This window comes from Alligator mississippiensis, chromosome 3, assembly GCF_030867095.1.
Source record: "Alligator mississippiensis isolate rAllMis1 chromosome 3, rAllMis1, whole genome shotgun sequence".
Lineage (NCBI taxonomy): Eukaryota > Metazoa > Chordata > Crocodylia > Alligatoridae > Alligator > Alligator mississippiensis.
The window spans coordinates 181481093-181495241 of record NC_081826.1 but is presented as its reverse complement, the minus strand read 5'-3'; the positions used below and the strand labels follow the sequence as shown (position 1 = coordinate 181495241).

Here is a 14149-nt window from a genome sequence, read left to right as displayed (position 1 = left end):
CAAATGCTTGCTAGAGGGTGTTGTCCTTAAATTTGATCACATCAGATGTAGAACTATAGTAAGTTTTAATGTAATTGACCCTTTCATTTAATAACTGGCTATTGTGGTGAGAAATAAACTGAATATTTCCTTTATATATTTTGTATAGGTTTTAATGTACTGATATGATGTGGGGAAGAATCTTCTTTGAAATTTCTTGATTCCTGTAAAATAATTTTACTATCAAAGACTATTCATTATCCCGAGAACATAGATTAGAAGGCTGGAAAGTGGTAGTCATGAGTTCCTCCTCTCCAATCAATCACAGTGTTCCTGAGATCAAACGGTGAGCTTCAATCCCTTATTTTAAAATCCACTATTTCAGTTTCTTTCCTCCATTAGTTTTTGTTTTGTTCCTCTGTCCCTGCCTGCCTGTGCAGACCCGCTAGGGCCTTCTCAAGTACCCCTGGGGTTACACGTACCCCCAGTTGACAGCCTCTGACTTCTGTACTCTGACAGACTTTAGACCCACTTTTCAGCAGACTTGCTTCCCCCCCAGCTGCTGTGACTTCAACTGAAGGCTTGGGTGCTAGAGTTGGCAAATTAGTGGCTTGGTTTCAGAAATAAACTTTAACATGTCTGTTTGTTATCCAAGCAGTTGGCATACCCAGTACTTGATAGGCTTGTTGAGCAAGTAGACTTCATAATTACCTAAACTTTTATTGTTTTTTAACTCAATTTAGGTAAAGTCATTTTCTGTTCAAGAATATTGCTTTTATCATGTACACCAGTATTTTTTGTCTCGCTGAGTATTCGATGTATTGAAACAGTTGAAAAGTTAGATACCTTTATTGTTATTCTAAATAGATTGATTTTTAAACAGTGACTTCCTTCTACATCTTGATCTGCAGTGCCTCTAATTGTTTTGGCAGCAGCTAGAAGAATCTTGCCTGCTTACAGATGTTGGGGGGGGATAAAAACAGTGCTTTACTTTCAGCTTGGCGAGCCCCCACTGAGCGCAGCTCGTGTCTAGAAGAGAAACTGCATCAGTTTGACCCAGCTTGCCCAGTGTTTGTATAGCCCATGCACTTCAGCAGGGTGTTCTAGCACTTTTATCTAATAACTGCTTTTATTTAAAAAGCCCTGCTGAAGTGCATGGGCTATACGAATGCTGGGGAGCTGATGGTGAGGAATCACACTGGGTCAGACTGATGTGATTCCTCATCTGGTAAACAAGGTTCTTTGGGTGAATCTCGTCTGTCTATGTTCTTAGACCAACACGGCTACAAGCTACACACTCATCTGGTAAAGCACTGTTTATTGGGGGGGAGGGGGGTGGTTTTTTCCCCCACATCTGTCAACATCCCTAGGGTTGGACTCTTTTTGTTTTTTGTTTTCCTATGAAATGTGATAGTTCGTTAAGTACATGCAGGGTACAGTCCCTTTAGACTATGAAAGCCTAGAAAAATCCCAAAGCTATTTAACAAGTGAAAGAAGAATATTAAATGGTTGTAACAGTTACAGTTGTATGGTATAATTATTTTTCAAGGGGAAGGAAAAAAGCCTAAGCGATGCCTATAGTATTCTAACTAGTAGGATTGCAGGACTGACTAGTATTGGCTTATTGATTTCGTTTTTTCCTTTCTGAGTTACTAGTATCGTATATATCCATGTTACAGAGCAATATGTTCAATAGCTATTTCACCCTGTTGTTTTCAGTAAAGAATTTTAGTAGTTGTCTAAGGGTGACATTTTGTAGATAGTCATGGTAAAAAAATACACTTATTTAAAATGTGATTATCCCAGTACTTAATCCTAGAAGTTTTGAACAAGACTGTATGGTCATCTTTGAATTCTGATGAAATGATGAATTAAGTTCTTGCATTTTGCACTTTAGACCTAACAGTAAATTAATTTAATAGTTTCTGTTCTTGCTGTTTACAAAATCTTTTATTACTATAAATCTTTGTTCTGATAAATAGTCCTTTGTGTAATTTTGTGAGTGTTCACCTTTGTAAAGCTTGTTGGCTTTAGCTATTCCTTTGTTATCCAAATGTGGGTTGTCTCTGCTTCTAATTTGCTCATCTCTTTTAAAAACATAACTCCAAAGCCCAAAACATTTGTGCTGCCCACAACCAACAAGCATTTGGCCAGTTTCTTATGGGAGCTCAGACTATTTCTACCCATTTGTACATTCCATATTTATACTTAATTTACTGTCTTCCCCGGCTTACTTTACAAGTCATAGCTATTATAATATCTCTTTTTAAACTAGTGGTCATTTAATGTAAACTTATTAATCTTATGTTACATATTTCTTGTTGCTTTTCTTTTGCCCTTTGAGTTATTTTTTACCTCCTCCTCCTCTGACTCCTGTGAGAGTGGCTTCCATAGTAACCCTGAAAGTGGTAATATAGCTATTATGGTTCTGTTGCTCCTGGTCCAAGTAGAGTCCTACTAATGCTTGTTATCACCATATTATTAAGTAAGTTGGTGTAGTGGTGCACTGATATGTGATTAAAAATAATTGACCTGATTTCAGATTACAATGTCCATTGTTCCTACTTTCATAGAAAGACCATATATATTATATCATAATGTACATGTGATGCCATTAAGATAATTAGATGTAGTTTTAACAATTTCTTATTAACATCTTAAAATAATTAAACTTGATATATTTTGAAAAATTCAAGTTATTATTCTTTTTTCATAACTGTTAGATGTTTAGGGGCTTTTCATGTGTTGTTTCCTGTTACTCAGCTTTGGAAACAAAACAATAAAGTTATTATACTTCTTTATAGTTCTCATCCTTTCTTTGGAAGCTGTAGTAATGCTAATCACTACCACAATAGATTTCTTTAAATGCTTGCAAAATTGCGTAGGCTAGGATTTGCAATTTCATTTAACTACTTTTTAATAAATTTATTTGTGGTGAAAGCCATTTTTCACTTGTCGTCTTACTTTGTTTAATGAATTTTTCCTTGCAGAGTTATTTCAGTTTTTTTAACAATTAAAATAATACAATAATCGAACAGTAAGGAAATCTTCTTGTTTAATGAAAAAGTTTTCTTTTTTTTTCCTTGCAATTAAGCTTGCAATACGTCCAGAGTGAATTGAGATTATTACAGAATACCAGTGAATTGGATTTGGACACTGTGGAAGATCTAAGGAGGAAACTCTACCAAGCCAAAAAAGAAAAACTGGACATAACGACCAAACATAATCAAGATGTAAGTTTTTATTTTCCTAGTCCCCACCTCTCCTTAAGAAATTTTTAAATCTCTTTAATTAAATATCATGAAATGCAAGGAAGAAGGGTTGAGGTGACTGACACTGATTGAAAATAAACATCTAGAGAAATTTACATAGTACTTGTAAGGGCCATGATTCTGCAGTGTGCTGTGTGGCTGGATCCGTTGCTTATGCAGAGATTCTTTGATATTGGATAACTTCTGTACATGTGCATTGGTTTAGCTATGTGGATCTTTTTTGTAGTTTTGAGGTCTAAGTGAAGAATCGTTTTTACCTTGTGGGGGATCACTATTTTCTTCTCTTAATCCCCGTTGTGGGGTTCATATTCTTTGGTATTTCGGGTAGCATGAGTTGTGAAATGTATCTAATTGTACTGGAAATGGAAAGAGTTGAAGGGCTTGTTTATTTGGAACAGGATGGCTGGTGTGGATAGGCTGTAGTCTTACAGATGTCACTGGTAGAGCAAGCTACATGAATGTAGTAGAAATGATAGGATGCTATTGATTTAGATAAAGATTGGGACAGATCCTGAAATCTGGTCAAATTAGAAACAGCTGTGAGATCTGGCAAAATCTTCACCGTAAAACTGAGCTGTCTTGCATGAAAATGGATCCTGCAAAAGTCATCAGGACTCATGGTGGAGGTGATATCTTTTATTAGGCTGACTAGATTTTTGCACAAAAAAGAAGTCGTTAATTGAAAGCTTTCGAGCACAAATCCTTCAGGCATAGGAGAAAAAATTATAAAAGTTCTCCTGGGTAGAAATTAAAGTTCATGTGTCATGGGAGAGTTGAAGGTGGTGTGGTAAAATCTTCTGTTTGGAACAGTTCATTTTATATGCAGATTAGGCTCAGAGAAATGTTGGAATAATCTGTTTACCTTTAAGTTGTTTGGTGTAAAAAAGGACTTTCCTGCAAAGTCATTTTTTTTTTTTTCAAGCGGAAGAAACGAGTGAAACTAGTTCTGTTTAAATTTTAGATGCTAACAGTCAGGCTGGTCAGAGATTTCAGGTGGCATCCAATGAAGTGTAAATTTCTAGAATGGGAGAGAGGGGTATGTGGATTACTGCCTCCAATAATAATTCAACATGCAAAATTGCCAAATGGTAGAAATGATAAGAAGCCACAAATTAAGTCTGTTTTCCTAATTAATCATTTCTTACTTTAAGGGCTCTGGGCTTTGCATGTTGGTTTTGCTTTGAATCAGTTTTAACTAGAAAATGTGTCGTGGTGCAGTTTTTCTCCAGAGGGTTTGTTTTGATTCTTGTCCCTTAGTGAGAGCTGTTTAGAAGCTTATCTTCAGTTGTTAGTTTGTATTGTCTTCACCAGGATGTTTCTTCCATGGCTTAATGTTCCCATTGTATTCCTGATGGCCCATTCCAAACAGCTAAGTGCAGTTACCCACAGCATACAGGAATGAGGGGAAAATGAGGCATGCAAAGGATCTTTGAGACCTTGCAAAAATGATCAAACATTCTTCACATTTTTCCCTCTTTTAAGATCCAGCTGAGCGGGGTCCTTGTGAGCAGTTCATTTCTAGCCCTAGGCTTGCATCACTGTAGCTGAAGTGGTAAAAGGTGTAGTAGGTAACGCTTGCAAACATTTCCAATTAAAAAATGAATTTGCCATCTGTTCTCTAAACAAAGTTTTTGATTAAAAATCTAAAAGATTTGAAGGGTTTTGCAAAACATGGTATAAGAATTTCAAGGCCTTTGCACCATCCTTTGCACAATATTTCAAAACTACTCTGGAAGTACGTACAGTATTCCGCTAAGCTGAAATATATTTCCAATATAGCTTGGCTGGGCACTGTTTTTAAAATGCTCTCTTAGGTGTCTTTTGTTGCTGATATTGCAATGTTGTGTAGAGGTATGTGAACTAGCTAGGTACTGCAAGCAGCCTAGCCATGACCACAAAGCTTCATATCAAGAATAGTCTGTATGGAGCTGTGTGTTAGTATTGTGGCACCCAAACTGTCCTGGGTGTTTCTACACTACATTGCAGAGTAGACATACACCTAAAAGTGTATTTCAAACTGGTTTAGTAAGTTAGTTTTGTGTTTTGTTTTTGTTGTTTTGTTTTTTAAAGATAAAGTCAGACTGTGGTCTTAAAGCAGCACTAACTTGAAAACTAGTTGTTTCCCCAAAATTAGTTAGTTTCAAGTACAGTGTCTTCCTGTAAGCCCATTAGCTCATTTGACAACCACATTTTCCTGGCTTTGTGTGTGTGTTTTTTTTTAGGGGGGGTTTGTCATTTCCCACCCCCCCCAGTTGAGTGCAAAAGATGAACGGTTTCCTCTGTGTGAGTGTAGGGAAACCAAGGAGACTGGCCCTACACGATATGTGTATCATGTTCTCCTTCAGCATTTGGATAATGTGTACAAAGGTGTTCTCTCTCTCTCTCTCTCTCTCTCACGCAGCAGGGGTGTCAAACTCATTAGGTTCTGTGGGTTGACCCAATCCAGCCCATGGATGGAGGGCCCATATCCTGGATCTGGCATGTGGGGCCAGTCTATGTCCTAGGTCTAGAGCAGCTGGAGTGGGTGCCATGTGCAGTATGGTCTCAGACCGGCTGCTTCAGGGCTTTTCGCACTACATGTAAGGGTCATGCTAGCCCCCAAGACCATGTCAGATCCAATGTGTATCCCAGAGTTGATGTCTTCTGTGGCATGTGACCCAGAGCAGATGGTCCGGGATTGCGCTGCATGTGGCAACCTCTACCGCTGCTCTGGGGCTGCGCTGCATGTGGCACCTGCTCTGGCCACTTAGGGATGTGCGGTGGGTCTGGCATGGGGTGGGCACAGCCTGGAACAGGCACCACTTGTGTTGTAGGCCCGGAGGAGCTGGAGCAGGCACCTCATGACACACAGGGCAATCTAGAACATACCACAGGCAGCACTCGGGGCTGAATGGTAGGGCTTCACAGGCTGGATCTGGTCTGAAGAACAGTATCTTTGCCACCCATGAGTTATAGTGATCTTAGAGGCCAATTTACAATATGAATAAGTAAACAGTTTTCTGCTAGAAGTGTGATGCAGTCAATTTAAATGATCTCTTTTATATCATGATTCTAAATCTAGATATGTTCCAGTCCTTAATTTTTGGGTTTAGATTGATGTCTAGAAAGAAAGGTCTTGAGGTCAGTTTGAGTATGTGTAACAATGAGCAACTAACTTATAGCCTAAAAGAGGGGATTCCCAAGTGTGAATGCAAGATATGGGTGAAACCTGTAAATCCCTAGGTCAGTGGTTCTCAACCTTTTTGGTACTGGGATCCATTTGTAAATACTGATGGCCAGTCCTGACCTAGTAAACAGTTTAAGTAGAAAACAGACCCCTGGCCCTTCCGGTACAACTCACTCCTGACCTGCTGCCCCCCAGCCCCCATCTGATGTGTGTGGGGTGGGGGGCAAGTAAGCCTTTGCATGCTGGAACTCTGCCAGCCTGCAAAGGAAAAGCCATGGTTTCCCACATTTTTCTCCTTTAAAGGGGAATCTATTTTTAAAGTTTGTTCATGACCCTTTCATACATGCTTGCTACTCACGGGTTGAGAAATGCTGCCTTACGTGGTAGTAGGCAGGCCCTAACTTGCCTACCAGAAAGAGTGTTCCCTTTCCTTTCCTGTGACATGTTGTCACACTGTTGCAGTCACAGATGAGATTCTAAAAACACCCCGTTTGCTTACAGAAGACAGTAGTTGCCTTCTTCTTTCTGAGAGAGCCGGAATTTGATGATTTTTCTGGGCCCACTGATAAAGCATTTGTCTGCTGGGGTTTAGGGTAAAGAATGCTGCATGTTGTTTAAGGGTAAAAGTTACCTTGAGTTTTCTAGTATTTATTTGTTGTCAAAATTTAAATGATCTCCATGTGACTGTTTAATGCTGTTGCTGGAAATTAGTTTTTTATGTATGTTCAACCTGAAGGGTTAAATCTAAATAAATATAACTGCAAATTGTCACATGGGCACAATTTATAATGTAATTAGCAGCCTTTTGTTAAAAGGAGAGAGGGAGAGATCAATATTAGAAAATTAGCTTTTCCTGAAATCACTATGATTTTTGAAAAATGAACAAATAATTTAAAATATATTATTTTATGTTTGATTTGCAGCGAACTTAGGTCAGTTAATTTAAAAAAAACCATGAAATAAACTGATTGGTTGATTGCAGTGGCTAGACTAAGATTCATTGTACTTCATTATCTTGTCTTGGAGCAGGGGTGGCAGAGTAAAATTGGTCCATAGGCCATATTTCCTGCTTTGCAGGTGTCTGTGGGCCACACCTGCTCTGGTAGCAGTAGATTCTGACCATGGTACTGTCAGGGCTGCTAGGAGTATAGCTCTTGCTGGGCCTCTGGCAGCCATGATGAGAAACTCTACCATCATGTCAGTAGATACTGCTGTGGGGGGAGCTGTCAGTATGGCCAGCAGCCAGGGATTAATGTGGATTTGCATTCGCTCCTCAAGCTTGAGCTGCTATGGGGTCTGATGTTGGCATGGCCCTTGCTACAGTTGCTCATCCCCCCACTGCTGAGTGGACACAAGAAATGGGGAACTGTAAATTTGGCAGCAGCTGCAATAAGTACTGCATCACTACCTCCCTGCAGCAGCCTTAGCCTGATGAGAGGTTATGAACCCCGCAAATAGATGACTCCTTCCCCTGCTCCTTCACTGCAGCTTGGGGACAAGACAGCAGGCTGGATGCCCATGCCCATGGGCTTTATCTGGCCTGTGAGCCCTAACTTTGACACCTCTGCCCTGAAGCAAAATGTGCATTGACAGCTTTTTTTTACCTCTGACTTTCCTGGGGATAAAAGTAAACTTTCTCTCTGTTAGCATACTTAATTGAAATGTTTAATACCTAAGTTTTCTTTTATTTAAATAGTGTCATTGATAGTTTCTAAAAAACAAAACAAAAAACCAAAAACTTTTTCTCTTAGCTGTCTAATTATGAAAGCCAGATTGCCAAGTTACGATGTGAAGTTGAGAAAGGAGAAGCTGTTCGACAAGGTCTAGAGTATGAACTAGCTATTGCTAGAAAGGATGCTGGTCTTGAAAGATACTCTGCAGAAGAAAAGTTAAATGAAGCAAGCAAACGACTTGAACAATTGCAAGGTATGTTTATAGGGGTTTGGGTTGTAAATGCAGACAACTAGGCTGTGGCCCTCTCTTGCCTTTCTAGTTTCATTTACAGCTCCCTATTAGGACTCTTGCCCCTCTTTCCCTCCTTGCAGGATGGGGGCGGGGTATCTGTGCAGCGCTGCCCGGCTCAGCCCAGCCTGGGCGCAGGGAGAAGTTGTCACTGAGCTGCAGCTGCTGGGGGTGGGCCTGCCCCTGCAGCCCGGGGTGGCCCCGCTCAACCATGGCTGAGGCAGTCTCACGGCAGAGCTGGGCCATGGTGCCGGGGCCATCCCCAACGGCTGCAGTTCACCTGCAGCTCAGTGACCGGGGAGGGGGGGAGGCTGAGCCCTGTCAGTGAGTGCAGCCTGGCTCGGTGTGCATGGGCGGGTGGCAGCTGGCCGGGCAGTGGGCTATCCAGGCTGGCTCAGAGGCACCACGGGGGCTTATGGTTCTGCAGCGAGCCTCTGTGGTAGGTGGCTGCTGGGCTTTCGGGCCTGCCAGCGCATCTGAGCTTGCCCGGCCAGCAACCGCCTGTGGATGCCAGGCCAGGCTGCACTCACAGACAGGGGTTAGCCTCTCCATCACACAACTGCAGCTGCCTGGGATGGCCCTACCCCCACAGCACAGGCCATGGGGGCAGGGCCACCCTCAGCAGCTGAGGCAGTGCTGCACAAAGTCCCTCTCCCTGCCCTGTGGCGATGGGGTCAGGAGGAGGGGAAAGAGTCCCCCTCCAGCATTGAACAGACCACCCCTCCCCACCTTGCGGGTGGGTGGAGGGGTGGGAACAGTCCCCATCTGGGGCTGGGCAGCCTGGCACAGAGCTCCCCTCCTTGCCACAGAGGGGAGAGGGAGGAGGGGGAAAAGTCCCCCTTCAGCACTGCACAGAGCCCCCTCCCCAACCCTGGGGAGGGGGGAGGCGGAGGAGGGGGAAGAGTTGCCCTCCAGCACCGAACAGAGCCCCCCTCCCTGCTGGGTGGAAGAGGGAGTAGCAGAGGGATGAGGACCCTCTGGGTCCAGGCAGCTCTGCACAGAGCCCCCTTCCCCACTCTGTGGCGGGAGGAGGGGGGGCTGCTCCATCCCAGCTGCAGCCCCCTGTTTAGGAGGTAATTAACCACTTTTCTGCCCCCTTAGCCTTAATGGGGTGATGCCAGAATGGCTGCAGTGGGACAGAGAAGGAGGGGAAGAATAAACTCCTCCTGGGCACTCTGACAGAGGTCCCTCCCCTTCCCCTTGCTGCTCCAGTGATGGATGAAGCCAGATGCTGTCCGGGCATAGCCCCCTTTAGGTGAAGGGGACAGGGAAGAGGGTCTACCAACCCCAGTTTTGTCCAGACCCCTGGCTGCCCCCTCTGCCTCTGCTGCTCACCCACAGGCGGGCAGACCCCAGCTGTGGTGGGGGAGAGGGGAAGGAGGGAAGGATTAAGGTGAAGAAGGCAGGAAAGGGGTTAACAGGGCCATGCCAGCTGGTGTTTCGCCACATCTCTGCCCCTGCTTCAACTAGAGAGCAGTGGGGCATGGCCAGCCCTACTCTCTGGAGCAAACAGCACAGATCAGTCCAGAGAGGATGCTGGAGGTTTCTGGTTTAACTTTAAAACAGAAAGGGGTCTGGGATAGAAGTTGCATAAACTGGCTTGACCCAAGTCAGTTTAGTCTTATACTACCAGGCTTATTTTAAACCAGTTTCAGCCATTTTGAAACTGGTTTATGTGCATTGAACATCTGTACTGTTACAGGTTTAAGCCAGTTTCTGATCACTTAAACCGCTTTATGTGCAACTTCTGTCCCTAGCCACTAAGGCTCCATCTCCTTCCCTTTAGCTCTGTGCCCCTCACTGGCAACTCCCTTTCCTTCTATTGTCTCTTATAGATCACTGTCATATACTATTCTTTTTTCCAGGCCTATAATTTTGATGTCATTTTTTAATCCTATTTGTGCTTCTCTCTCCACATTCTGGTTCTTTTTTCTCCGTTTTTATTGTGTTAAAACCGAACTTACTATACCTGATCTTTGGCCACCTTGTATCTCATTCACATTCTCTTTTTAAAAAGGTTTTCCTTCTCTCTCAGAGATCTGATCATAACCTCTTTGACTCTTCCTCTGGATTTGTTATGAAGTATAAGCTGATTTTGGTCACCTCCCTGTCTTGCAGTTTAAGTTGGTAGGGCTTTTTTTTCCTCCTTCTGTTCAATATAGAGGAGGACGTAGTCCTAGGACATTCTGTTTTTTGTACAGTAGAAATCTAGGTTTTGTCTGTTTTGGAACTCTGCCTGACTGGAGTATAGGCAAGTGTTATAAGGGAAAGTGATTTTTTTTTTTTTGTGGTGATTTTTTTTTTTTTTCAAATACCTTTGAAAAGTAAAACAGTTAAGAAATATGTCTTCGTATATTGTGTCTGAATGCTGAACATCAACTTAAGTGCTTAGAAAGACTACTTGTTACTATACCTGATCTTTGGCCACCTTGTATCTCATTCACATTCTCTTTTTAAAAAGGTTTTCCTTCTCTCTCAGAGATCTGATCATAACCTCTTTGACTCTTCCTCTGGATTTGTTATGAAGTATAAGCTGATTTTGGTCACCTCCCTGTCTTGCAGTTTAAGTTGGTAGGGCTTTTTTTTCCTCCTTCTGTTCAATATAGAGGAGGACGTAGTCCTAGGACATTCTGTTTTTTGTACAGTAGAAATCTAGGTTTTGTCTGTTTTGGAACTCTGCCTGACTGGAGTATAGGCAAGTGTTATAAGGGAAAGTGATTTTTTTTTTTTTTGTGGTGATTTTTTTTTTTTTTTCAAATACCTTTGAAAAGTAAAACAGTTAAGAAATATGTCTTCGTATATTGTGTCTGAATGCTGAACATCAACTTAAGTGCTTAGAAAGACTACTTGTTAACCAAAGAGACATAATTGATATGCCTAAGGAAACAGCTAAACTGATTATGGCACTTTAAATAATTAAAAAAAACAAACAAAATAATACCTTTCAGGATTACCTTATATATTCTAAGAAGCAAAGTAGGACAAACACTCGAAACGTTTTCCTGTGCAAGCTGTCGTAAATGCTGCAGGCTAAAGATTTAATTGGTAGAAAACTTTTTTTCTATAATTAGGAAGCTATATGCTTTCCTTTACTTGTTAATTATAATGCTCTTTTAGTTGCTAGCTTTTAGGTGTCATCTTTAATATTTAACATTGTAGGAGACTTTCTACCTAAGATACAGCTGTCAAAATGTTGTTTTGTGACCAGCTTTCAGATTTAAGGATCTAATTAGCTGTTGAAAAAGTCAAATGCTGATTTTTATTGCTTCCCTCTTCTCCTGGAGTCCCTGGCTTCATATTCATTTTCCCTTGTGATTTGGAATCTTCTTTAGTCTTTGCTTGCTTGCTGCTTTAATGTGCTATCTATCTCTATTGTTTGGTACTTTGTCAGATGGGCTTCTGTGAGTTAGCAGCCTTTTTCATTATTTCTTCAAATTTCTCTGTTCTCCTTAGGTAGCTTTTACTCTGTGCTGTTTAATTATCATTTTTCTTGGTTTATTTGTTGCTACTTTTACCTCCTTTTTTACTAGACTTTACTAGGAAGTCTAGTTTTCTGCTTCTAATTTTTTTTAAAGCGATCGTGAAAGGAAAGAATTTTAAAATGATGATCACTGTACTCAAAAGTTGTGTTCAGTTAATTCTCAGTACCTCTCTGTGTATATGGTAAAGTAAGAAAATGAAAACATACAAAATTAGCCTACAAGGTCCATTCATGTGTATGTAGATGTAGGGATAAGTTCTTAATTCTTCTGCAGGATAAGAGGAATTTTAAAGAGAGCATGTTTAGAAGGATGAGACCATATATTGAGTAACAAGGAACCTGAATAGTTTGGAATTTTTATTTCAAGAGGTTTAAGAATCAAAGTCAGGTACAGGATTTGGTTGTTCTGACAGGGCCTGCAGAAAATCAAGTGAAGTACAGAATGCAGTTACTTTAAAGTAGTGATGGAGAAATGCATTATAATATTGGAGGCCAGAAGGAGACTAGTGTTTTAGGGCAGGGGTGTTAAACTCATTTAGTCTAGCTGGCCAGATGAGTGGTGTGGGGCCTGCTAGGGTTACCATATTTCCAGGTCCAAATACAAGGACACCTGTGGGGGGTGGGGGGAGAATATGCTGGTGCCTTGCCCCTACCCATTCTGTTGCCCCTTGCTGACAAACCACAACCCACTGACCCCAGCCCTGCCAGTGCACCTCACTCCCAAAAAGCAGTACCCTGCCCCCCCGGCTGGTGCCCCACACACCCAACCCACAGTCACCTGCGGCCCCCCCCCCCATGCCCCTCAATCCTGATCTGCAGCCCCTGCCCCACTCCCAGCTCTGCTGGTGCTCCGCACTCCTGACCGTCTGTGCTCCCTGCTGTCTCAGATCACCCTTCCCCTGCTCTCACCATTGGAGCAAAGCAAAATTGTGAACTCAGCTCTTGATCGCACATTCGCCACACTAGGTATTTTGGGAACTGTAGTTCTACCTAGCAGCAGCCATGTCGAACACTGGCCAGGGGAGGAAATCCTGGAATTTTTGCTTGCATTTCAAACCCGCCTGGATGCAGCACAGGGGGCCAAATAGAGGATGGGTCCAGGAAAACTTGGATGTATGGTAACCCTAGGCCTGTCCGCAGCCTGGATGAGTGGCATAAAGCTTGTCCATGGGCCAGGTGCTACAATTTACCCCAGGCCAGCTTTTCACATTGTGTGTGGGTCCAGTCCAGGACCCCTGGGAGAGGTATGGTGGGGGGGCATATGCCCCCCTAGAATTGTGCACGGGGCAGATGATGGCTGCCTGCTGTGGGATCAGGGCTGTCCACACTGCTGCCTTTTGCCTCAGGATCTGTGTGCTGGCTGCACACCTGCTGCCCACCTGGTGGCAGTGGTGGTGGTAAGTTGTGCTCCCTGCTGCCAGGTGGGCCGAGGACACAGAGTGGTGAGTGTGCGGCTCCTGGGGCAAAAGCAGCAGGACAGACAGCCCTGAGCCCTCAGTGGGCAGCCTGCATCAGCCCTTGTCTCGCTTAGCTCCACTCCTAAAAGCATCCCTACGCTTAAAAGTGGTGGTGGCAGTGCTTGAACTAAAGCTCATTTGGCAAGCTTTAGTTCAATCCCTGATGCTGCCATTTTTAAGCACTGGGACGCTGATCCCCTGGACGAGCCTCCTGCAGCTTCATTCCACTCCCCTCCCTTGCATCCCATTCACTGCCCTGGCTTGGCAGCACTCCCAGCCCCAGTTCTAGCCCCCTGCCCCACTACCTCCCTCACCTTGGGGCCCTTGATCTGCCCCTGCCATGCCCTCAACTGTACTCCTGTAAATTGGTTATCGGATTGGTATTGGCCAATATGCCTGGTAAACTATCAGCTATTGGTATCGGCCAAGAAAATCTCTGTTGGTGCACCCCTGACTGTTACAGATGTGACAATGCAGATACGTTGAGTTGAGCTTTAGGATCTTGACAGTGGGTGCAAAGGACCAGGGCGTGTGTGGTCTGGTCTGATGGTTAAAACACTAAGGGAAACCAGAGGCCTGGCTCTGGGTCTGAGGGCAGGATTAATTACCAAAATGAGAAGGAAATCCAAGAAGCAGAGTCCACAACACAGTCCAGGGTCAGGATCTGGGGATGAGATGCTGAGTACCAATCCGAAGGAAGATCCACAAGGTGAGGTCCAAGAACAGAGCCAAACCAGGAGCAGGACCAGGATACAGATCTGCAGGAAAATCCAAAGCCAAAGTCCAGAAATATGCCAAAACCCAGAGTCAGGAACCAGGAGGCTTGCAACAG

The 14149-nt window shown here is 43.2% G+C and overlaps 1 protein-coding gene across 5 annotated transcripts in view; it reads left to right on the top strand.

Moving 5' to 3' along the window:
* CCDC171 (coiled-coil domain containing 171) overlaps positions 1 to 14149 on the top strand; it is a 356091-nt gene that overhangs the window by 13022 nt on the left and 328920 nt on the right. For 4 of the 5 annotated variants that reach the window (XM_059724699.1, XM_059724700.1, XM_059724702.1 and 1 more), the window contains exons 2-4: positions 149 to 325; positions 3074 to 3212; positions 8169 to 8343. In XM_059724699.1, the coding sequence (XP_059580682.1) occupies positions 279 to 325; positions 3074 to 3212; positions 8169 to 8343 (361 nt within the window). In that variant the 5' untranslated portion in view covers positions 149 to 278. Of the gene's footprint in view, positions 1 to 148; positions 326 to 3073; positions 3213 to 8168; positions 8344 to 14149 lie in introns of those variants that run through there. The other variant, XM_059724703.1, reaches the window with a different exon arrangement.